The sequence below is a fragment of the Salmo salar genome, chromosome ssa09, assembly GCF_905237065.1.
Source record: "Salmo salar chromosome ssa09, Ssal_v3.1, whole genome shotgun sequence".
NCBI classification, from domain to species: Eukaryota; Metazoa; Chordata; class Actinopteri; order Salmoniformes; family Salmonidae; genus Salmo; species Salmo salar.
Window position 1 is genome coordinate 42,633,383 of NC_059450.1, and position 24,410 is coordinate 42,657,792.

The 24,410-nt window shown below is 41.8% G+C and overlaps 1 protein-coding gene across 4 annotated transcripts in view; it reads right to left on the minus strand.

The window, feature by feature from the left end:
* LOC106611370 (neurexin-3a) overlaps window positions 1-24,410 on the minus strand; it is an 825,193-nt gene that overhangs the window by 469,203 nt on the left and 331,580 nt on the right. For all 4 annotated transcript variants that reach the window (XM_045723683.1, XM_045723684.1, XM_045723681.1 and 1 more), the window contains 3 exons: window positions 22,841-23,031; window positions 22,042-22,215; window positions 14,772-14,891 (listed from right to left, as the gene is read on the minus strand). In XM_045723683.1, the coding sequence (XP_045579639.1) occupies window positions 14,772-14,891; window positions 22,042-22,215; window positions 22,841-23,031 (485 nt within the window). The remainder of the gene's footprint in view (window positions 1-14,771; window positions 14,892-22,041; window positions 22,216-22,840; window positions 23,032-24,410) is intronic.

A 24,410-nucleotide genomic window follows, 5' to 3' on the forward strand; every position in this document is an offset into this window, starting at 1 on the left:
TTATATTTTCTCCACAGGGCCAATTCAATATGGCCGCCGTTTGGAGAATGTACATTTTTAATGAGCGTGTCACCTGACACAGAATTTAGAGAAAATCTGGACACTTTGTCCCACTGAAGTTTATCATGTATATTTTAAGGTCAGTAATTGTGGGTAAATGTGTGAAGAGGGAAAATTGGTAGCTAATGAAATGGTCTCGGAGATCCTGACCTTTACCTAGCTACGCACTAATCTTACATAACATGTTAACCTTCTGATAAAAAGATGGCCCGCTTGGTCGATCGATTATATTTTTTTGGAGAGGGGGGTACTTGCATCCCTCAACGCACCGGCTATGATTGTCTCGTTCTCTCTCACTTAAATCATAAAGGAAAATAAAAGAGTAAACGATTCCAATCTCCACCTGCGGCCTCTCTCTCTCGTCGGTGGAGTCCTTAACACTCGTCACGAAACGGACATCCGGTCATAGTCCCTTCTCGTATTCAAATCCATTTTCTGCTTTTCTCCGGGCCTGTCAGACGAAGTCATTGCCTGCGTATCACGCCTCTTCATCTTTTGTCAAGGCCCTGAAAGCTGCTAGATGGATATGAAGCCAAACGAGTGATCCCTCTCCTCTACATCTCTCAACTCTTGCATCTCTCCATCCATCCATCCATCCTTCATTCAGCCGAATGGCCGTATTCATTCAGATGTGCTCAGACAGCTAACAGAGTTCTTAGACAAAGCATTCACATAGAGAGAGAGAGAGAACTATTGAACCCACAATCTTGCCATTTCCAGCGCCACACTTCTACCAACAGAACCTAGAGCAGCAATACAATCCCAGTCTGCGTGCTCCCTTTCTAAAGTACTGGAATTCACATACAGCTAGATCATTTAACAGGCAATGGAGATGCTAACAACTAATTTATTAGTATAGCTCAATCAACTTGGCTGCCTAGCCTGGTGTACAATAGCTAGCTACTGTAGCTGTGTAGGGACAGCTTTCCCTGGGTAGACATGACTGATGTGTCTGGTGCTGCAGGGAAGACAGATCATTCCTGCTGTTAGACTGTCGGATGATGCAACTCTCTGTCAATAGACACTGCAACAACAGACAGCTTGTTTCAACAGCTTCAGTCCTGTCCTCAGTGTGTGTGGGGTAGGGGACAGTGGTGGGGAGGGATACTGTGTGTGTGTGTGTGTGTGTCTCATGAAGAGATGGGTAGATGTGCTTGCATGCTTATGTTTAATAAAAATAATAATAATAACACATTCCACTTTCAGTGCATTCGGAAAGTACTCAGACCCCTTCCCTTTTTCCAAATTTTTTCAGGTTACAGCCATATTCTAAAATCTATTAAATTGTTGTTGTTTTTCCTCATCAATCTACACATAATACCCCATAATGACAAAGCAAAAAAATGCTTTTTAGATATTTTAGCAAATTTATACAAATTAAAAAAACTGAAATATTAAATGTACATAAGTATTCAGACCCTTTAGTCAGTACTTTGTTGAACCACCTTTGGCAGCGATTACAGCCTCGAGTCTTCTTGGGTATGACCCTACAAGCTTGGCACACCTGTATTTGGGGAGTTTCTCCCATTCTTCACTGCAGATCCTCTCATCCTCTGTCAGGTTGGATGGAGAGCGTTGCTGCGCAACTATTTTCAGGTCTCTACAGAGAAGTTCGATTGGGTTCAAGTCCGGGCTCTGGCTGGGCCACTCAAGGACATTCAGAGACTTGCCCCGAAACCACTCCTGCATTGTCTTGGCTGTGTGCTTAGGGTCATTGTCCTGTTGGAAGGTGAACCTTTGCCCCAGCCTGAGGTCCTGAGCGCTCTGGAGCAGGTTTTCATCAAGGATCTCTCTGTACTTTGCTCCGTTCATTTTTCCCTCGATCTTGACTAGTCTCCCAGAACCTGCTACTGAACAACATCCCCACAGCATGATGCTGCCCCCACAATGCTTCACTGTAGGGATGGTGCCAGGTTTCGTCCAGACGTGAAGCTTGCCATTCAGGCCAAAGAGTTCAAACTTGGTTTCATCAGACCAGAGATTATTGTTTCTCATGGTCTGAAAGCCTTTAGGTGCCTCTTGGCAAACTCCAAGCGGGCTGTCATGTGCATTTTACTGAGGAGTTGCTTCCGTCTGGCCACTCTACCATAAAGGCCTGATTGGAGTGCTGCAGAGATAGTTGTCTTTCTGGGAGTTTCCCCCATCTCCACAGAGAAACTCTGGAGCTCTGTCAGAGTGACCATCGGGTTCATGGTCATCTCCCTGACCAAGGCCCTTCTCCCCGGATTACTCAGTTTGGCCGGGCGACCAGCTCTAGGAAGAGTATTGGTGGTTCCAAACTTCTTCCATTGAAGAATGATGTAAGCCATTGTGTTCTTGGGGACCTTCAATGCTGCAGAAATGTTTTGTTACCCTTCCCCAGATCTGTGCCTCGACACAATTCTGTCTCAGAGCTCTATGGACAATTCCTTCGACCTCATAGCTTGGTTTTTGCTCTGTCATGCACTGTCAACTGTGGGACCTTATATAGACAGGTTTATGCCTTTCCAAATCATGTCCAGACAATTGAATTTACCACAGGTGAACTCCAATGAAGTTGTAAAAACATCTCAAGGATGATGAATGGAAACAGGATGAACCTGAGCTCAATTTAGAGTATCATAGAAAAGGGTCTGAATACTTATGTAAATAAGGTATTTCTGTTCATTATTTTTTATACATTTGAAAAAACTTCTAAAAGCCTGTTTTGTCTTTGACATTATTGGGTATTGTGTGTAGATTGATGAGGGAAAAATGTGTTAATCAATTTTAGAATAAGGCTGTAACAAAACAAAATGTGGAAAAAGTGAAGGGGTCTGAATACTTTCCGAATGCACTGTTTATATTTTCAAGAACCAAATATTGCTTTACAATTGTAGAATATATATATTTTTTAAATGAGCTAAAAACAACACCAGACTAAAGAACCATTAAGTTCTTAATGTAACCTTCTCTTTAGGTGTTATAGTTTTATCATAATGAATCACTGTATGTAATTATGTATGGCTTTCCAAGAAAGTACGGCATTTACCAGACGCTTACAGTAGTGAGCGGCAATATTTTTGTAGTTTTTTCAATGCTGGTCCCTCGGGGTAATCAAACCCACAACCCTGCCATTGCAAGCTCCATGCTCTACCAACTGAGCCACACTAGAACGAGAGACAGAGCTAGAGAAGGAAAGAGAGAGAAGGAAAGAGAGAGAAGAAAGAGAGAGAAGGAAAGAGTGAGAAGGAAAGAGTGAGAAGGAAAGAGAGAGAATGAAAGAGAGAGAAGGAAAGGGAGAGAGAAGGACAGAGAGAGAAGGAAAAATGGAGAGAAGGAAAGACAGAAGGAAAGAGAGGAGAAGGAAAGAGAAAAGGAACTTGCTTCTGGTGTTGTGTTTTTCCCTCTGGAGGTACTACAGTAAAGTGAGGATGGTGGGCACTGAAACTCACACACACACACACACACACACACACACACACACACACACACACACACACACACACACACACACACACACACACACACACACACACACACACACACACACACACACACACAGAGTGCTTTGTTCATGATTCAACATCCTGTTTCCTGAACTGCTGTGAACTCTCATCAAACTCAAAGAAAGTAAGTGATGAACACTAATGCTATTCAAATTGTACGTGTGTGTGTATGCATACGCGTGCAACGTGTGCGTGTGCCTGCATGTAAGTGTGTGTGGTGTGTGTGTGTGTGGTTTGATGCAGGTTTCTAAGTGTATCTATTAACAACGCCAGTGTGACTTTTCAGGGGTAAATGATAGCAAGCTGAGTTACTTATTCAATGACATTCACTGAGTAATGAGACTTATCAACAGGCCTGAGGCCTTGGCTAGCTAGCACAATAACAACAAGAGTCAACTAAATAAACAGTGTCTATTCTGAATTTTTCAAAGAAAATGTGTGTGTACGTGTGTGTGTATGTGTATGTACGTGTGTTTGTGCCTCCATGTGTGAGTGTGGGTAACCCAGTGATGTTGTCACGCCCTGACCTGAGAGAGAGGGTTTGTTTCTCTATGTGGTTAGGTCAGGGTGTGGGGTGGGCATTCTATGTTCTGTATTTCTTTGTGTTGGGCCGAGTATGGTTCCTAAGCAGAGGCAGCTGTCTATCGTTGCCTCTGATTAGGAACCATACTTAGGCAGTCTTTTTTTCCACCTGTGTTTATGGGATCTTATTTTTGTATTGCTTTGTGTGCCTACAGAATGTGACGGTCGTATTTTCTTTGTTCATTACTGTTATCGTGTTCTGAGTAAATAAATCACGAGATGAACATATTCCACGCGCACCTTGGTCGACTCCTTGTGACGAACGTTACAGATGTATATACACCCTGGGTTGATGATGTAATGTATTGTACATTGAGAGGCTTTGGAGCCACCGATCGGCCATATTGACACTCCCCAGTAGGAGCTGTCCTCCATAGGAATTAATGGAATTCTACAGGATTTAAATTAAATGTTTCAAGGACAAAATCACATGTATTTAATATATATACAGTGAGGGAAAAAAGTATTTGATCCCCTGCTGATTTTGTGTTTTTGCCCACTGACAAAGAAATGATCAGTCTATAATTTTAATGGTAGGTTTATTTGAACAGTGAGAGACAGAATAACAACAAAAAAATCCAGAAAAACGCATGTCAAAAATGTTATAAAATGATTCACATTTTAATGAGGGAAATAAGTATTTCTATGTTGTCCTGGTATGGTTCCCAATCAGAGGCAGCTGTTTATCGTTGTCTCTAATTGGGGATCATATTTAGGCAGCCATTTCCCCACTGTGTTTTGTGGGATCTTATTTTTAATAAGTGCATGTAGCACCTCTGTCGTCACGGTTTGTTGTTTGTTTCTTTTGGTTGTTTAAAGTTTCACTAAAATAAATATGTGGAACTCAGAGCACGCTGCGCCTTGGTCCGTCTTTATACACAATCGTGACACCCAGACACCTCTGATTCCAAGCAAAGCAGGGTGGATAAAATGGCCCTTGGTCTAAAGCCTCACACCTCTTACATTACCACCAATACAATAGCAGGATTAACCACAGCATTAAGCCAATGGATACACCAACCGGCTAAATAATCCTGGAATGTTCACTCTTATAAATAAGGTATACACTGAGTATACTAAACATTATGTACACCTTCCTAATATTGAGATAAACCCACGTTTCCCTCAGAACAGCCTCAATTCGTCGGGGTATGGACTCTACAAGGTATCGAAAGCTTTCCACGGGGATACTGGCCCATGTTGACTCCAATGCTTCAGACAGTTGTGTCAAGTTGGCCTGATGTCCTTTGGGTGGTGGAGCATTCTTGATACACACAGGTAACTGTTGAGTGTGAGAAAAAAACAGCAGCGTTGCAGTTGTTGACACAAACCGGTGCACCTACTACCATCTTTTGTCTTGTCCATTTGCCTTTTGAATGACACACATACACAATCCATGTCTCAATTGTCTCAAGGCTTAAAAATCCTTCTTTAACCTGTCTCCTCCCTTTCATCTACACTGATTGATGTGGACTTAACAGGTGACATCAATACGGGATCATAGCTTCACCTGGATTCACCAGGTCAGTTTATGTCATGGAAAGAGTACACTCAGCGTACAGGTTAGCTACTTCACAGAATATTGGTCAAACACCTTTCCATGGCATATGACACCCGCCCTCATGAAAATTCATGATTTTAAATCAATGTCAGTATTGTCCCTTACTTATTTCACAGGAGGTTGGTAGCAAACTTAATTGGGGAGGATGGGCTCGTGCTAATGGCTGGAGCGGAATGAGTGGAATGGTATCAAAGACATCAAACACATGGTTTCCAGGTGTTTGATGCCATTCCATTTATGTCGTTCCAGGCATTATTATGAGCCGTCCTCCCCTCAGCAGCCTCCTCTGACTTATTTCCTATGGCAACCCAACCTATGCAGTAGCTAGCAGCACCTCTGCTACAGTTGTTTGAGCACAAACCACTTTCATCCTCCAGGTCTCTGTATCTGATTATCTGTTACAGTCACGTCTCCTTTCATCCTCCAGAACTCTGTATCTGATTATGTTACAGTCACATCTCCTTTCATCCTCCAGGTCTCTGTATCTGATTATCTGTTACAGTCACGTCTCCTTTCATCCTCCAGAACTCTGTATCTGATTATCTGTTACAGTCACAACTCCTTTCATCCTCCAGAACTCTGTATCTGATTATCTGTTACAGTCACATCTCCTTTCATCCTCCAGGTCTCTGTATCTGATTATCTGTTACAGTCACGTCTCCTTTCATCCTCCAGGTCTCTGTATCTGATTATCTGTAACAGTCACATCTCCTTTCATCCTCCAGGTGTCTGATTATCTGTTACAGTCACATCTTCTTTCATCCTCCAGGTCTCTGTATCTGATTATCTGTTACAGTCACAACTCCTTTCATCCTCCAGAACTCTGTATCTGATTATCTGTTACAGTCACATCTCCTTTCATCCTCCAGGTCTCTGTATCTGATTATCTGTTACAGTCACATCTCCTTTCATCCTCCAGGTCTCTGTATCTGATTATCTGTTTCAGTCACACCTCTGATGTAATAAAGACAATATGGAGTGAGTTTCTACAGTATGAGAGTTTTACTACCAGGTAAAGAAAGCCGTATGGATTGCAAAATGGCTATAGATAAAGTATGGTTCTACCCAGAGGAAAATGTCAATGTTATATTGCATTTCCCTCAGTGTACATTAATAAGAAATGACTCAAGCAACATAAACTAAGATGTCATATTTCTGACAATGTCTGAGAATGTACTGCTGCCTATACAGGTGCATTATGAATAATAAAATATATCAATTAAATCTATAAAAGATATGTATCAAGGCACAAGGCGAGACCCAGATGCAGACACAGGAGGCAGATGGTTGGAGTCGTACAATGGTAGGCAAGGGAATGGTAGTGGATAGGCAAAAAGGTCAAAACCAGATCAGAGTCCAGGAGGTACAGAAGGCTCGTGGTCAAAGCAGGCAGAATGGTCAGGAAGGTGGGTATAAGGTCCAGAAACAGGCAAGGCTCAAAACCAGGAGGACTAGAAAAAGGAGAATGTAAAAAGCAGGAGAACAGGAAAACCGCTGGTTGACTTGGAAACATACAAGACGAACTGGCACAGAGAGAGGAAACACAGGGATAAATACAATGGGGAAAATCAGCAACACCTGGAGGGGGTGGAGACAATCACAATGACAGGTGAAACAGATCAGGGTGTGACAATAAGAGAAAGCCCATTGTTCTAGGCTAAGAAAGAAAAAAATATCAAAATGTGGAAAAAAATGTCACTTGATCTAGTGGAATTCAGGCAGAATTACTAATATAGGCTGTGGGAGAAAGGAAAGGAGAGTTAGTTTAATTTCTCTCCAGCTGGAATTCTCTGGTTCTGTTTCCCAGTTCTCCCTCAGAAGGGAAGATACTCTACTGCCACCTGGTGGTGATATACTGTGGTGGCGCAATAACAAAAATAATTGGGACCATTTTGAGTCCTAACTAGAAAATAAATAAGAGTTAATTGGGTCACTAGACTCCATTAGTCACTGTCATAGATCTTCAGATCAACGGATCAGTCAAACACACACACACACACACACACACACACACACACACACACACACACACACACACACACACACACAGTACAGACATGATGCTCTAAAATCACTAATACACACTCAATTCATATAGAGGTCAACATTCAGTAGATCTGCCTGTCAATAATCATGCTATTGATCCAGACCCACAGAATGACCTCTGTTACTTTTTACTATTTATATGTTGTGCAACTGAGAATGTGTGTGTGTGTGTGTGTGTGTGTGTGTGTGTGTGTGTGTGTGTGTGTGTGTGTGTGTGTGTGTGTGTGTGTGTGTGTGTGTGTGTGTGTGTGTGTGTGTAGTGTGTGTGTGTGTGTGTGTGTGTGTGTGTGGTGTTGTGTGGGCCCAACAGTAGTTGTCTTCCTGCCATTCCCGGTAATTTCCCGTCTTATCCGTTGGAGCGGAGGGTGCAGGGAAAGACAGATATTTGTGTGGACTGGCAGACCTGAAACACACATTACTCTCCTCGTGTTATTTAAATTAAGTCACTCCATATCTCCAATAACGCGCTTTTGATTCAACAGGGAGGGAGAGAGGGACAGAAAGGGGGGGAGGACAGAGGGACAGAAAGGGGGGGAGGACAGAGGGAAGCGGGGGGAGAGACGACAGAGGAGCACAATTCTACATGTCACTCTTAAATCACAAGAATGTTAACTTGGCTGGCGTACACTGCAGAACCAAAGAGAACGGCCAATCACCAATAACCATGTCTCTGCCTTACTGCCGACATAGTTAATAGGACTGACGTTGTGAGGGAGGGTGGGTGTGTGTGTGTGTGTGTGTGTGTGTGTGAGAGAAAGAGAGAGAGTGAGTGTAAAGGTCTGGGTGTAGCTGGTGCAGAGGAGTCAGGTGCAGGACAGCAGAGATGAGTAATAAAAGTACGTTTTCTCAAAATTACCAAGTACATGTAGAATTACCAAGCCCACACTAAAGTAACGAAATACATAAAACAAACACGCACAAAAACCATGGGGGAAAACAGAGGGTTAAATAATGAACATGTAATTGGGGAATTGAAACCAGGTGTGTAAAACAAAGACAAAACAAATGGAAAATGAAAAGTGGATTGGCGATGGCTAGAATGCCGGTGACGTCCACCGCCGAACGCCGCCCGAACAAGGAGAGGGACCGACTTCGGCGGAAGTCGTGACAGAGAGAGAGTATACACTGTATAGTAAAACCAAATACTTTTTATTTACCTTTATTTCAACAGGGAAGTCATATTGAGACTAAAGTCTCTTTTACAAATCAGCCCTGCACAATACAAAAACAAGCACATACAACAGGCAAGTATATTTAAACATAAATATAGACAATATACACATTATCATGAAGAACACAGTCAATTAAAACAAACACATTCTTCATTATAAAACAACCTCTGTCAGCTGTCTGAATCCTCTGTCAGGGACTTCAAAGCATCCAAAGAAAACGTATTTTGGTGATTATTCCAAACATAGGGTGCAAGGAAATGAAGGAGTCTCCAAAGTTAACAAATCCAATCATTTTTAATCTTAACAGTGTTGTTAGGTAAGTCGGAAGATGATGGAGCAAAGCTTTGTAAACGAAAATAGTGTAAAGATGTGACCTACGTGATTTTATAGAGGTGTGGACAACATTCTGGTAAAGAATGATGTGATGAGTAATAAAACTGTCTCTGTAGGTTGGTGGAAATCCACGTGGACTTAGAAGCCGGGGGTCACCATTATGTAGTCTGCAACAAATTATCCAACACTGTCACATCCTGACCAGTAAAGGGGTCATTTGTAATTGTAGTATGGTCAGGGCGTGGCAGGGGGTGTTTGTTTTGTGTGTTTTAGGGTTTTTGGTTCTAGTTTTCATTTTCTATGTTTCGTTTTCAAGGTTTGGCCGAGTGTGGTTTCCAATCAGAGGCAGGTGTCTTTCGTTGTCTCTGATTGGAAGCCATACTTAGGCAGCCTGTTTTCCTTTGGGTTTTGTGGGTGGTTGTTTTCCGTTTTGTGTAAGTACCTGACGGAACTGTCGGTTGTCGGTTTTGTTATTTTTTTGTAAAAGTGTTTTCTCATTAAAATTAAAGAAGATGAGCACTATACCCGCTGCGCCTTGGTCTGTCCTTTACGATGCCTCTGACAAACACTTAAGTAAAAATGATGTTGAATAATAATAAACTACATTTATCGAACTGATTCCATTATTATGTGAATAGATGCAACAGGCCCTGTACGTCTCTGGATGAATCTAGTCAAGGTAGCAAGCCTTGCATTACCTCTCAGTATGACTTTAATCAACATGTTTCTAACTTTCACCGTTATGCAACTATTAAGAGACTAGATACAAATAGATAATCCCGCCCACCAATGTTCTAGCGTTCATTTATTAAGTTAAGTAGATCAGGGATGCTATGTGTACTGTAATTAACAACTATCAAATTATAGGCATATAGTCAATCAAATAAATACTCAAATGAATTTACTCAATTCAACTAATATAATTAATTAATCACGAAATAATTGACAATCAAACCATTCCAGTGAACATGAAATGCATGATACATTACATAATTACACAGAGTATATGACTGTCACCAACATGTTAAGACTTAACGTGGTAACACGTGTCTTCAGTTCAGAAAAGTAGAAATAAGTAGGTGTCTAATACACACAGGAGATAGGTAGAAAGTTCTCAAAGCATGAGCGAATTCACTGCCCTTCACTGTCCCCAACCTGAATTAACGTTTCTTAGCACTTTGCTAGTGAACAAAAGGCAGGAACAACACACCCAGATTCTAATCGAATCAACTAAAATTTGAATGGTATGACCGGACAACAGGTCTGATAACCTATCAACCTAACATTCAATGTCAATTCAGTCACTTTAAAATTCAAAGGGCACTCGCACATCTGAGCTATCGTTGTTGCATTGTAATAATTGAATGAGATTCACTTTAAAAATACATCAACCAGAAAGCATACAATGGAATAAGACATGAAAATGTGCAGCTCTTTATCAGCTCTTGAAACAAACCCAACACGACAATTGAAATCACACAGCAAAATGTATTTCATAATTTCAAGTTTTAATCAGTCGTCACACCTCTCCTGGCATCAGTGACCCCAGGACTTCCGTGGGAAGGTCTCGTCCTGGAGATTGCCATGGCGATGGTGTGTTTCTCTCCTGTGAGATGAAAATATACAGCCATCCAACCGGACAATGCCAAATTGAATCAAGATGCCAGGCTGGCGTCAGCAAGTCGCATATTCATCACTGGCCTTCATCATCGTTCACATTTGTTCACTCTCTCTATTTTTCGACTGCAACTACTCCTGTGATAAAACAAAGGGCGCTATGATAAATGGCATCCAGGGGTTTAAGAGTAGTGGCAGCTGCACTTTGATAAATAATATCACCGTAATCAAGAACAAGTAGAAAGGTTGACTGGATCTGCTTCCTGCTGACTGGAGAGAGACAACATCTGCATCTAAAAAAAAAGCCCACTTTAAATCTTAGTTTCTTAAAAAGAGATATGTATCGTGTAAAAAGCTCATTTGTATCTTTTTTAAACATTAAATCAATGTCAATTCAAATACCAAGGTATTTGTATGCAGGAACTTGTTTGATTATAGAACCATCCTATGAGTGAAGATGTAAAATCTTACAAAAAACCTTGAAAACAGCATACATTTAGTTTTGCCTGTATTAAGCACAAGTTTTAAATCAGTAAGGGCTTCCTGTACGGACTATAGACTTGTCACAGTCAGGTCAGTAGTTGGGGAAATTGCGTACATTATATTATCATGAGCAGGCGTTAGACCCAGGCCAAATGAGGACAACTAGTTCAATAAAATACCATGATCAACAGTATCAAATGCATTTGACAGGTCCACAAACAAGGCAGCACAATTCATTTTAGTGTCTAAAGCATTGATAATATCATTAACAACTAATGTGGTTGCTATCGTAGTGCTGTGTCTTGGCCTAAACCCAGATTGATTTGTATTCAAAATTCCATGCTCAGATAAAAAAAAAAGAGCAAAGCTGCTTATTTACTAAAGTTTGTAGACTCTTAGCTAGACATGGAAGCCCAGAGATGGGACTATAATTATCAAGATCACTACTATCCCCACCCTTATGGAGCGGCAGCACATAAGATGGTTTTTCATACTTTACGAATATTCCCTGATGACAGTGTTAGATTTAAGATATGGGTTACTGAGGCAGCAATGAGGGGGGACAGCACATTTGAGAATACCCGGCTCCAGTTGGTAAGCCCCTGTGGATTTCTTGGTATCTATAGCAAGTAAGGCATCAATGACTTATTTTTCTGTGTATTGCCAAAATGCTAAAATGCTAAATTCCCAAATCTTTTAAAAAGCTAGCCCACTGGAAAAAAAAGACCATTAAATGCATCAATGATTACATTTTGGTCCGTAATGGGGCCAGAGTCTGAATTAATTTGTTGGGGCAGAGAGGAGGAAGTACAACCCTTCAAGGATTTGACAGTTTTCCAGAATTTAGCCGGATTCCCCTTACAATCAGAAAAAAGTGGTTACGTAAGATTTAGCCTTTTTGATTAGTCTTACACATTGATTCCTCAGTTGCCTAAAATATTGCCAATCCGGGCCACTCCTGTGTTTCTGGCCTTGACCCGAGGCAACATTTCTCATGCAAATGACTTTCGATAATTCAGAAGTTAACCAGGCATTCAATCTATGTTTAACTCTCAGAGTTTTGAAGGGGACATGATTATCTACAATAGTGTTAAAGACATTTACAAAAAACTTTAAAACTAAATCAGTTTCAGGGATGGCTGAGATACAATCAAGGTCACTAAAATAAAGATCGTGTAAAAACACCTTGTTTACTAAAGTTTGTTCATCGTAGTGATGACACAAGGCTTAGATTTATCTCTGACACAGACAACACTGCAATGGTTGTATTAATCAAAATAAGATAAATCAAGGTGGATTTTGATGGATCTTTAGGGGCCATCTAAGCTCAGTTATCAGCTGAGATAGGTTTACCTCAGAGCAAATATATTTCAGCGTATCCGACACTGGCGTCCTCAATATTAAAATCGGCCATAATTAATAGTTAAAATTTACCATACTTAGATACACTCCAACTAGTGTCAGCTGGTTATTATGACCAAGGTCCACATTAAGAACGATTATCAAACTGCTTGGGACAGAGTTAGCAAGAGATTCTGTCTAATCAGCAAACATTACAACAGGACAGTGACTCATCACTGTCCAGCACAGAATTATTCAAGCAAATTTCAGAAATTACCAGAATGTCCATGTTGGATTGAGAAGCAAAAATTTAAATCAAATCCATCTGGCATTTTACATGAACAAATCCAAGATCGCGTCTGTGGAATTTCAGGTCAGATGGAGTCTCAAAATACAAGCATGCTATGTTCAGTGGGTAACCCCGTATTTGAAAAGACCATGGGATTGGTTTGAATTGGTATAGATGCAAGATTGTCTAGAATTGACTCATTGGGCCTATACCTCGAATGGGGAAGTGGGTTAAAACAAGAGTCAATGAGGGTTATCTGTTGCGGGCCTGCAGTATGATGACAATGCTGATCATTTCTGGTTGGGATTACTTGAGCGGGACTAGGAGTATTAATAAATCAATCTCTCAGCGCAAACTTGAAATGCGACGACAGGGTCCAGGCACCAAGATGATTTGGAGGGACCCCATTCTCTCTGTAGAGCATTTTCTGTTTCCAAAAGGTGTCAAACTTATCCACAAAAGTAACTCTAACAGTACACTCATAGCCAGTCGTGTAGTGCCAGCAGCTTACTGAATCGATCCATGCCACGATTAAGAGTGACGGCACTGGGCCTGAAATAATTGGACGCTTGTTGGAGTCTTTCAGAGTTCCATTCACTTTAAAATCCTGTTTCAGATGTTCCAAGCTACCCATCCTAATGACATTAGATCACACATGGACAACAACAGACAGTCCCCGTGTTCTGGCGTAAAACAGTAGGAAGCAGCCTAGTAATGCCCTGTACCTGAGCCCCAGGATAGCACAAGGTTTTTGCCTCGGGACCCGAGATGTTTCTCACCATATAGCTGGCGATGATAACGCCTGGTGATATGGCAGAGAAAGATGGTTTGTTCCCACCTCTTTTCAAAGACACAGTTCAACCTCCTGGCTCTAGAGTCAGTTGTTCATTACAGAGACATCAGAGTGAGAGTCGTTGACTCAGTCAATGTTACTTCAACATGACCTTGTACCTAAACACACTTTTCAAGCCTATACGATCAAATCAAATTAAATCACAGTTTATTGGTCATATGCACAGAATGCAGTGTAAACGGTGCAGTGAAACACAATGAAATGGGACCATTATCTAAGATATACTCAGACTAATAACAAACAAGATATTATACTTAATAACACTCACAGCCTACGATGGCCTCTGGCGCTGTACTATATTACATTGAATAATCATTACATGTTCTTCTATTGCCTATTCCTCTAGTGTTTAACAAATAAACTGATGTTTTCCAGCAGGTCAATGAAATGTAAACTACTCGACGTTACAGGAGCTCGATAAAGCTAAACTATTCAAGTCTTAGAGGAATCTCTAGTGTGCTAGATTAAATCACATTGGATGTTTATGCAGTACCTGTTTATAAGGCGAACTGCCCACTCAAACATACCTTTTTCTGATTTTATTTGGGAAACAGGCTATTATGTGTGCTTGTCGGCCATCTTTTATAGGGTCAGGTGACAGGTCAGCTGATGGTCACCTGATAGGTCACCTGATGCAGAGACCATTTTGGTTAGGAATAGTTTCCATTAAATCATTCAGATTACTGTGTAAATACTACAATGTGGACTTAATTGAATTGAGCCCTTTTAATCAGAATATGAAGCACTGTCTCTAGCACCCCTAGTGGCTGTAACATCTATGAAAACACCTCAGAAAGGAAACAAACAGCAATTACCTTTAGACGTCTTCAGAGGGGTCTTCAAAGTGTGTGCGTCTTTGTCTGTGTGTGTGTGTCTGTGTGTGTGTGTGTGTGTGCATGTGTATGTGTGTGTGTGCATGTGCATGTGCACTTTTTGTGTGTATAGATAGACAATAAACAGTACTCACGATCATTGCACCGCGTGCCGGTGAAGGAGGTCATGGAGCAGTCACAGGTGTAGTTCTCCCACTGCTGGATACAGACGCCCATGTTGGTACATGAGTCCTCCTGACAGGTGGTGCTAGGACCTGCAGGTGGCAGAGCAGAGCCATGTGATACCAGGGTGCAGGTGGCAGAGCAGAGCCATGTGATACCAGGGTACAGGTGGCAGAGCAGAGCCATGTGATACCAGGGTGCAGGTGGCAGAGCAGAGCCATGTGATACCAGGGTACAGGTGGCAGAGCAGAGCCATGTGATACCAGGGTGCAGGTGGCAGAGCAGAGCCATGTGATACCAGGGTACAGGTGGCAGAGCAGAGCCATGTGATACCAGGGGTGCAGGTGGCAGAGCAGAGCCATGTGATACCAGGGTGCAGGTGGCAGAGCAGAGCCATGTGATACCAGGGTACAGGTGGCAGAGCAGAGCCATGTGATACCAGGGTGCAGGTGGCAGAGCAGAGCCATGTGATACCAGGGTGCAGGTGGCAGAGCAGAGCCATGTGATACCAGGGTACAGGTGGCAGAGCAGAGCCATGTGATACCAGGGTACAGGTGGCAGAGCAGAGCCATGTGATACCAGGGTGCAGGTGGCAGAGCAGAGCCATGTGATACCAGGGTACAGGTGGCAGAGCAGAGCCATGTGATACCAGGGTGCAGGTGGCAGAGCAGAGCCATGTGATACCAGGGTACAGGTGGCAGAGCAGAGCCATGTGATACCAGGGTGCAGGTGGCAGAGCAGAGCCATGTGATACCAGGGTACAGGTGGCAGAGCAGAGCCATGTGATACCAGGGTGCAGGTGGCAGAGCAGAGCCATGTGATACCAGGGTGCAGGTGGCAGAGCAGAGCCATGTGATACCAGGGTACAGGTGGCAGAGCAGAGCCATGTGATACCAGGGTACAGGTGGCAGAGCAGAGCCATGTGATACCAGGGTGCAGGTGGCAGAGCAGAGCCATGTGATACCAGGGTACAGGTCTGAGCGCTAGCTCCTCCAACAGCTCCTCCAACAGGTACCATGCAGAGGTGTCAGAGCACGTCAGTGGGCCATGCATTAGTCAGGTTAGTACATTATATGAATTACAGAGGTGTTATTGTATCATAGAAGTACACCAAAGTGAAGAAGTTATTTTAAAACACACACGGCATTCCCTCCAAGTAGATTTTAGTAAGACGTTTAGTGTGTACAGACATTGAACAGGGTGCTGGATGTGTTTTCAACATGGCTGGTTGATGAGACAACTGGTGGATTCAGACAAACTGACTAGACTAGGGTCACGTACTGTCATATTGAGTGTCTATAACTGTATAATAACATGGTTATAACTGTGTAATAACATGGTAAGTACTTACTCTACACAGTCTACAGTGTTGGTACATGTTGTTCAATAGAAATTACAATGATTATAACACTTTTTTTGGAGTATAGATTATGTGATGTTATTGAGAGTTTATTTTGCAATAATATGACAATGTTCAAACCATAACCTTATATAATGCATACATACTGGATGTAACTACACGCCGTAGTTCCATTATGCCCGTTCATGTCAACCCCATGTGGACACACAGTTTTAGAGCCACCAGAAGTTAATATGAAGTGTGACCCGGTGTAAGCTCTCCCTTCCCTCAACCCCCTGCTCTAACCTAGACCAGTCTACATACAGAGACACTGGAGAAGATGTACCAGTGCAACAGAAAGAGGATCATGAGACAAAACATTTTATAGCAAAGTGGTGCACATAGGATATGTGCTTTTGTTATATAAATGTTGGTGTGGTGGTGTCCAGTTAAGTCCAGGGCTGTGTTTCATTCCAGAAAGGTGTTCCCTTACCCCTCTGTCCTCGTCCACTCCCCTTCACAGAACCGAGACAACGGGTCAGACCCTTTCCAGTTCTGTGAAAAGGGAATAAACGAGGGAATATCGGAGGATACATCTATGTGGAATGAAACATAGACCAAATAAGGACTTGAGACTCACCACCATCCAGACTCATCCAATGTTTTTAAGAGGAAGTGCAGTCTCTACTGTGCAGCAGTGCAAAAACCAATTCAGTGAAAAAAAAATCGGGACAATATTTCCACCAGAAATGGAAAAACCATGTGAAAGAAAAGATTTATGCAAGATAAAATGATTCACTTCATGTTTGTTTCTTCTTCTACAGGTACCAAAGTAACCTGAAATACATCCATAAAATAGTAACAATAATACAAGCTGCAAGTGAAGAAGAGTGAAGAAGAGGTCAATGTTCCTGAACACTAAAGAAACACTTTCATCTGTCCTGGTGGTACATGAGACATGCTTTATTAAGTTGGAAGAGACACTGCCTGTTCTGCTGAATGTGCTCATATAACCAAACTGACATTCATCTACCATGTGTGTGTGTGTGTGTGTGTGTGTGTGTGTGTGTGTGTGTGTGTGTGTGTGTGTGTGCGCGCGCGCGCATCTGTCCATGTTCTCTGTAGAATGTGCTACTGTATTCATCTGCCTGAACACATTCCCAGTGGAAACATTTGTTGATATTACTCAGCTAAGGCAGTAGATATCTCTTTCTTCATCTGGGTGTGAATCTTTATTTCTAAAAATAAATATGTCTTAAATCCCCTTAGAGTGGACTTTGGATATGGACATGAGAGCCATGACTTCTCTAGAACATCATCTGTCAGTCTCCAGCCTGCACTGATGGCAGGCTGCTCTCGCATTCTAATGAAACTGTCTGTCAAACTGTCGGAATCTCAAATTTAACTTAGGTCGACCGTCCCTTTAATTAGCTTACTAATTACACTGGCCTATCAGGGGGGCTTCCACACTCCAGGCCTAAAATCATTTGAAGGGGAGGGGGGGATCGTGTGTGTGTATGTATGTGTGTGTGTTTGCCTTTCAGGATGTGTGTGTGTCGACCCAATGTGGAAGACTTAGCGGATTCCTCAGCAACGCTGCCAAGACAGGCTATACACGGCACGATACCAAAAAACAAGATCTGCAGACATACAGTGCTTTCGGAAAGTATTCAGACCTCTTGACTTTTTCCACATTTTGTTACGTAACAGCCTTATTCTAAAATCAATCAAATAGTTTTTTTCCTCTCATCAATCTACACACAATACCCCATAACGACAAAGCAAAAACTGTTTTTTAGAAATGTTTGCAAATGTATTAAATATAAAATCAGTAAGTATTCAGACAATTTACTCAGTACTTTGTTGAAGCACCTTTCGCAGCGATTACAACATACAGTTTTCTTGGGTATGACGCTGCAAGCTTGGCACACATGTATTTGGGGAGTTTCTCCAAATCTCAATTTAAAGTCTCATGGCAAATACTTATGTAAATAAGGTATTTCTGTTTTTTATTTTTAATACATTTGCAAACATTTCTAAAAACCTGTTTTCGCTTTGTCATTATAGGGTATCGTGTGTAGATTGCTGAACATGTATTTTTTTTATTCAATTTTAGATTAAGGCTGTAACGTAACAAAATGTGGAAAAAGTCAAGAGGTCTGAATACTTTCCGAAGGCACTGTAATCATACAGGCGGCTAATGTTTTATTCATGCAAAAGCTTCCATCACAATCATTAGTCTGTCTCCCTGCCCACCTGCCTGCCTCCCTGCCCACCTGCCTGCCTCCCTACCCACCTGTCTCCTGCCTGCCTCTGCCTGCCCACCTGCCTGTCCGCCTGCAGGCCTCCCGGCAAGGCAAAGCCAGGGTACACCGTAGGACTTGCAGCCCCTACCTACAATTCTCCAGAAGTGAACCATTTTATAACAAGCACATAGCCAGCTGCAAAAAATCTTTCAATACCTGGCGATGTTCACTGTCTATTGTGCTTAAAGGTGACATCATCAAACACAGCTTGAAGACTTCCTGCTTTACCGCCAACACTATCAGAGTTTAAATCAGCCAAAATTGCTATTGGATTTTCTCTGTTTGTGCTCTACCTTGAGGCCAAAATTCAGTTGTTGTTTTCTGTAAGCAGGAAGTCACCCCACTGTGTACGATGATGTCATCTTGCTTAGAGTACCTTTAAGCCAAGGTATTTTTCTTTAGTGAGTGGTGACACATAACATTACAAGCTCAGAATGTGATTTGAACCTTCTACCTTGTAGGTCAGCTTTGGTGAAACCGACTTTGTTAGAGAAAAGAACAGAAAGTGAAAAAACGATAAAACAAGGTTAGTAGGTGGCCAATGATTGTCGGGTTAATAAAGCCAGCACTTTACTAACAGGGACATGCCCCTTAACTTCTCTAAGGAAGGGGTCAGGGGTAAGGGCTATGCTACCATGACAACCAAAAATAAGGGACTGATGAAATAGATGGGGACAGTACAGAGAAAACATGCAGATGAAAATGGGTATGGATCAGAGATTTTGACCCTATGGAGACACACTGTATATGTATATGTGTCACTTCAACAAATGTATTAGGATGCGCACTGGACAACCGGTTTAGCTACAAGTTAACCTGTTCAGTAATTACACATTATTCAGAAGCAATTTGTTAAAACAGTAATATTTATGTGGAAATTACAACAAGAAATAACATAGACATTTGCATTGAAACCTGCACATGAATTGGAATGTTTTCATTTTACATCGATTTTACAAATGTATTCAATCAATATCAATTAGGTATTTATTTACTTTTTTTTTTTAGATGTATTGTCTACTCAAAGCATAATGGGACAATTGCTGCTCAAGAATAATGACAACACAAAGGTTAGTATGAATATGTTTTATCATGAAGGGATGAGGACAAATGACACAAACACAGCGATAGACAGTGCAAACCCATAACGTTGTTTTATTAGAGAGTTGACCTAGTGTTTCCCCGGGCCTGCCGTTCAGTCCCCCAGCGCTTCCACCTATGTACAGAGGCATCGGCGCCATCTAGTGAGGGTTTGCCTCGATTACACTAATCTATGCCAAGTAGACCTAGAACTGCAGGTTGATGGTTGTCACTAGTTACCACAGCCACAAAGTCAAAATTGGCTATATAATTCAGGAAAAAAAAAAAAAGCGTTTTTTAAAAATTAATTTAAGGTGAGGCTTAGGCATAAGGTTAGCAGTGTGGTTAGTGTGCCGAGTCCCAAACTACCGGAAACGGAAAGAGAGCCTGTGAAGCAAATTCCGGTTTTGGACGTTAACAAGGCAAAACTCCTCCTCCACATTTACTGAATTGGTTGAATGGTGCAGAAGACATTATTATATTTTTTATGTAGGGGGATCTAGTTTCAGCCGTTTCTTTTACACTTGCTATGTTAGGTTAGAGTTAAGTTCAAAATCTGATTTTAAGAAGAGAAATCGTAGAAATATAAATAATCTATAACCATAATTATGACTCTTTGGCTGTGGTAACTAGTGACAACCAACATGAAGTCCCTCAAACTGGTGAGTTGAGGTAGTAGAAGCACTATCGCAAACATACAAATGCGAGCTCTCATCTGAACATGAATAAATAGCCAGCTTTAATTACACGCCTTAGCGCTGAGATAGATAAAAACAGGTGCGGATAGCATGAACACACTACCCTATTCACAACCAATCGCAAATCAATATGACAGTTGAATTATAAAATTGTCATGCAGTTTTAAATCGGGGATCAAACAGTGGACTTTTACATGAAATTACAACAGTCAGCAAAGTTACAGGTCATTAGGGGTCGTCACTGGTTACCACAGCCACAAAGTCTTCATGTTGGCTGTTCTAGAGAGTGCGCACCTACTGCATCTCATTTCTGGCATTTCCTGTGTAGTTCCCTCCACATTGTTTGGCATAATCCATTCTGATAGTTGAGGGAGTTGTTGGTTGCGTATAGACAATGTGCTGTTGCTTCAGCTCTCAGGTATTGGATTAAGCTGTGTGAGTCTGTTTTGGAATTTTGACCTTGTAGCCATTAGGTTGCTAGTACTAAGTACGTTGCGACCATTAATACTGTCTGTTTCTGTCAACTTGAACCTGGACTGCAAATTTGTAAATGGTCCCGTGTGGCTCAGTTGGTAGAGCATGGTGTTTGCAACGCCAGGGTTGTGGGTTTGATTATCACGGGGGACCAGTACGGAGAAAAAAATGTATGAAATGTATGCATTCACTACTGTAAGTCGCTCTGGATAAGAGCGTCTGCTAAATGACTAAAATGTAAATATTGTCATCACTGTGGGCCTACAACACTGTTAATAAAATCATTTATTTTTGATTACGTTACTCCATCTGTTGTCCCACTGTGTGCTCCAAAACCCAACTAACTAGGCAGCCATTAGTCTGGACAGTTAAGTTCATACTATGGCAAATATTTAGCAAAAAATAAATGTGAACACACATTCTCATAACCACTCACAGACAAACAGAATTACAAAAAATAAGAAATGATATGAATGTGATACAACAGATAGTCCCACATACATCATGGTGTACACACTGTAATCTGTAATGAGGGGAAGATTTATGGGGACATTAATATTGCGTTATAGATATATACTCCACAATAGTCATAATGTCATGGTATATTAGGTTCATATTGCACCATTGTGTGGCTCTCTGATATGGTAATTTCAAAATAAGACAACAAAAAATAAACAATAAATACACAATGGAGATGTTGAAATTGAAAACAGAACAAAGAAACAACACGCTCCGGGTAAAACATGTACATAAAGCAAATTGATTCACATGCAAGCAATAATGATCAATGAAAACTGAGCAAAAACTATATTAACAACGTTTTTTTTTTTTTAAACGATCAAGAGCCAAGAGTATTGCAGGAAAAATTGTTCATTGGAATGAAATTTGATGCTATAGTGTAATATTTCAATAGGCCGTTGTCTCACTTAACTGAAGTACACGGAATATTTGAGATAGACACTAAACTAACGGAAATCTATGGAAATTTAGTTTTGCGTACACAACGCATACAAGCTCTTGTATCGTTTCTGACTGGAGCTTTCATATGTCTCCATATATAGATATTACAATTTTTATAAATATTATCTAAGGCGCTGCATCTAAGTGCTAGAGGTGTCACTACAGACCCTGGTTCGATTCCAGGCTGTATCACAACCGGCTGTGTTTGGGAGTCCCATAGGATGGTGAGTGAGATGACCAGAAGGGTTAGTAGGATGGACGGGGGAGGGTAAGGAACGAGGGAGGTGAAGGTACTATTGGAGAAAGAATGGGCTGCCTGAACTGTCCTTGTAGTTTGAGTTTGAGCTGAAGTCTGAGTCGGACATGGTTTTGAGGGAAGGTGTACCTTCGCATCCGCGCTCAATCTGCCCACTGCGGAAAAGCGCGTCCTGGAGGAGGTCAGGGAGGCGGCCGTTGAGGTCCACTGAGGCCAGGCAGCCCTGGAAACCGTCCCTGGATGCCACCAGCTTGGGCAGGATACTGTACATACCAGGGCCCAGCCCAGCAATAAACAGGTCACCTGGAGGGAGGAGGAGAGGACACGGACACCAAAATGTACTGACAGTCTAGCTTCATCACTAAGTATTTTATTTGACTGTCCTGGTGGTCAAATAAATGTTTTATAGTCCTGTATCTGCAAATAAATGTGATAAAGAATATTTTACATTTTATTTATTTCTAAGAATTCATCCTAACCAACTAAGGTGGACGTGTGTAACTCAAAACCACAATAGTCCACTAAAGCCTTAGCTCTAGGACCTGGATATTCAGGTCTCAGACAAGGTTAGTCACAATGATATTCTACCTGTCAGGTCACTGAACCACCTCTGTTATATACTCTACCTGTCAGGTCACTGAACCACCTCTGTTATATACTCTACCTGTCAGGTCACTGAACCACCTCTGTTAATATTCTACCCGTCAGGTCACTGAACCACCTCTGTTATATACTCTACCCGTCAGGTCACTGAACTACCTCTGTTATATACTCTACCTGTCAGGTCACTGAACCACCTCTGTTATATACTCTACCTGTCAGGTCACTGAACCACCTCTGTTAATATTCTACCCGTCAGGTCACTGAACTACCTCTGTTATATACTCTACCTGTCAGGTCACTGAACCACCTCTGTTATATGTTCTACCTTTCAGGTCAAGGTTCTTGGCTCCGTTGACCACCTGACTGGTTGCCTTGGCGTCCACCTTCAGAGTGTGAATGTTGCTGTTGTCACGAGTGATGACCACATTGTGCCACTGGTTGTCATGTAGAGCCCGGTCGCTGTTGCCCTTGATGACGTTGGGCCCATTGCCAAGATCAAACACATAGTGGATGTACCTGAGGGAGGTTAAAGGTTACTCTGGTCACTGAATAGAATACATGTTGTACCGATAGGGGTGGTGCAGCAGAGGAGATCACCTCTTGGCCTCCGTGAGTGGAGTGGTTGGTCAGCGATTAGAATATGTCAAAATGGTTACATTTAACCATTGTAGTTCAAAGTAATTTATCTAGACATACAGATGTCAGATCTTAATTTGATGGCTCTTTTCTGGCTTTTTTTTCCCCTTCTTCCTACCATCAGGAAATTAAAATGAGCGTCGTAATTTAGACACGTTCATTGAAAACCCGCAGTTCTCTTTCTCTCCATGCGGGGGGGCAGTCGAGTCATTCGGAACAGTGCCAGCTTATGAAAATCATCATCATCGCTTGCTGAAACGCTAAAAGCACCAAACAGAATATGAAAAACTGTCCTATTGCAGCAATAGGCCTATATGTCCTTTTACCGTAACATTAAAATGTATGTGAAATACATCCACACATCAACAACCTTTTGTTTTTATAATAATAATAACACGAGATATATTGGTGTCCACTACAACATACATATCCGAAATACAGATTACACTACTATAGCCTATCAAAACTAATCACATTGTTACGGATACAGGTATCCTGTATGTGTATTTCTTTTCTCTCCTTCTCACAGGTGACAATCATCACGCCCCAATCAGAAGACACCTGTTCCTTTTCCCTCAACCAATCACATCCCTCTCTCTCTCTCTCTCTCTCTCTCTCTCTCTCTCTCTCTCTCTCTCTCTCTCTCTCTCTCTCTCTCTCTCTCTCTCTCTCTCTCTCTCTCTCTCTCTCTCTCTCTCTCTCTCTCTCTCTCTCTCTCTCTGCATGCTGGGAGTTTTTTGGAGTTTGAGTGTTTGGTGCGGAGGACTCTGTCCTAACTAACTTTCTAGACTCTTTTCTTGATCTTTTTCTTACATTTTTTTTCTATGGTGGAGGGTTAATGCAATATTTGTTTTAGCGGTATCCACCGTTTTTTTTCAGAGTTAGGGTGGAAGAAGACAGAGTAAGGTTTCTGGGGTTTGCAAGGTGTGGTATGCGCGATGGCTTCTCAGCCTAGCGCGGAGGAGACGCTGTCGATACGGCATGGATTCAGGTGTGTTCCTGAGAATGGAGTTAAGGTGGAGGAGGTTCTGCTCGCGGTCAGCGAACAGGTAGGAGCTGAATTTATACATTCTGCTTCTAGAATGAACAAAGCGGTGGTGGTGTTCATGAAAAGAGAAAATTTGGTTGGTAGGCTAATTGCTAGCGGAATATTTGTAAGGGATGTGTTGGTGCCAGTTTTACCTCTTTCTACCCCTTCGACAAGAGTAGTTGTTGCAAATTTACCTCCGTTTATTACGGACGATCAAATCAGGAAAGAG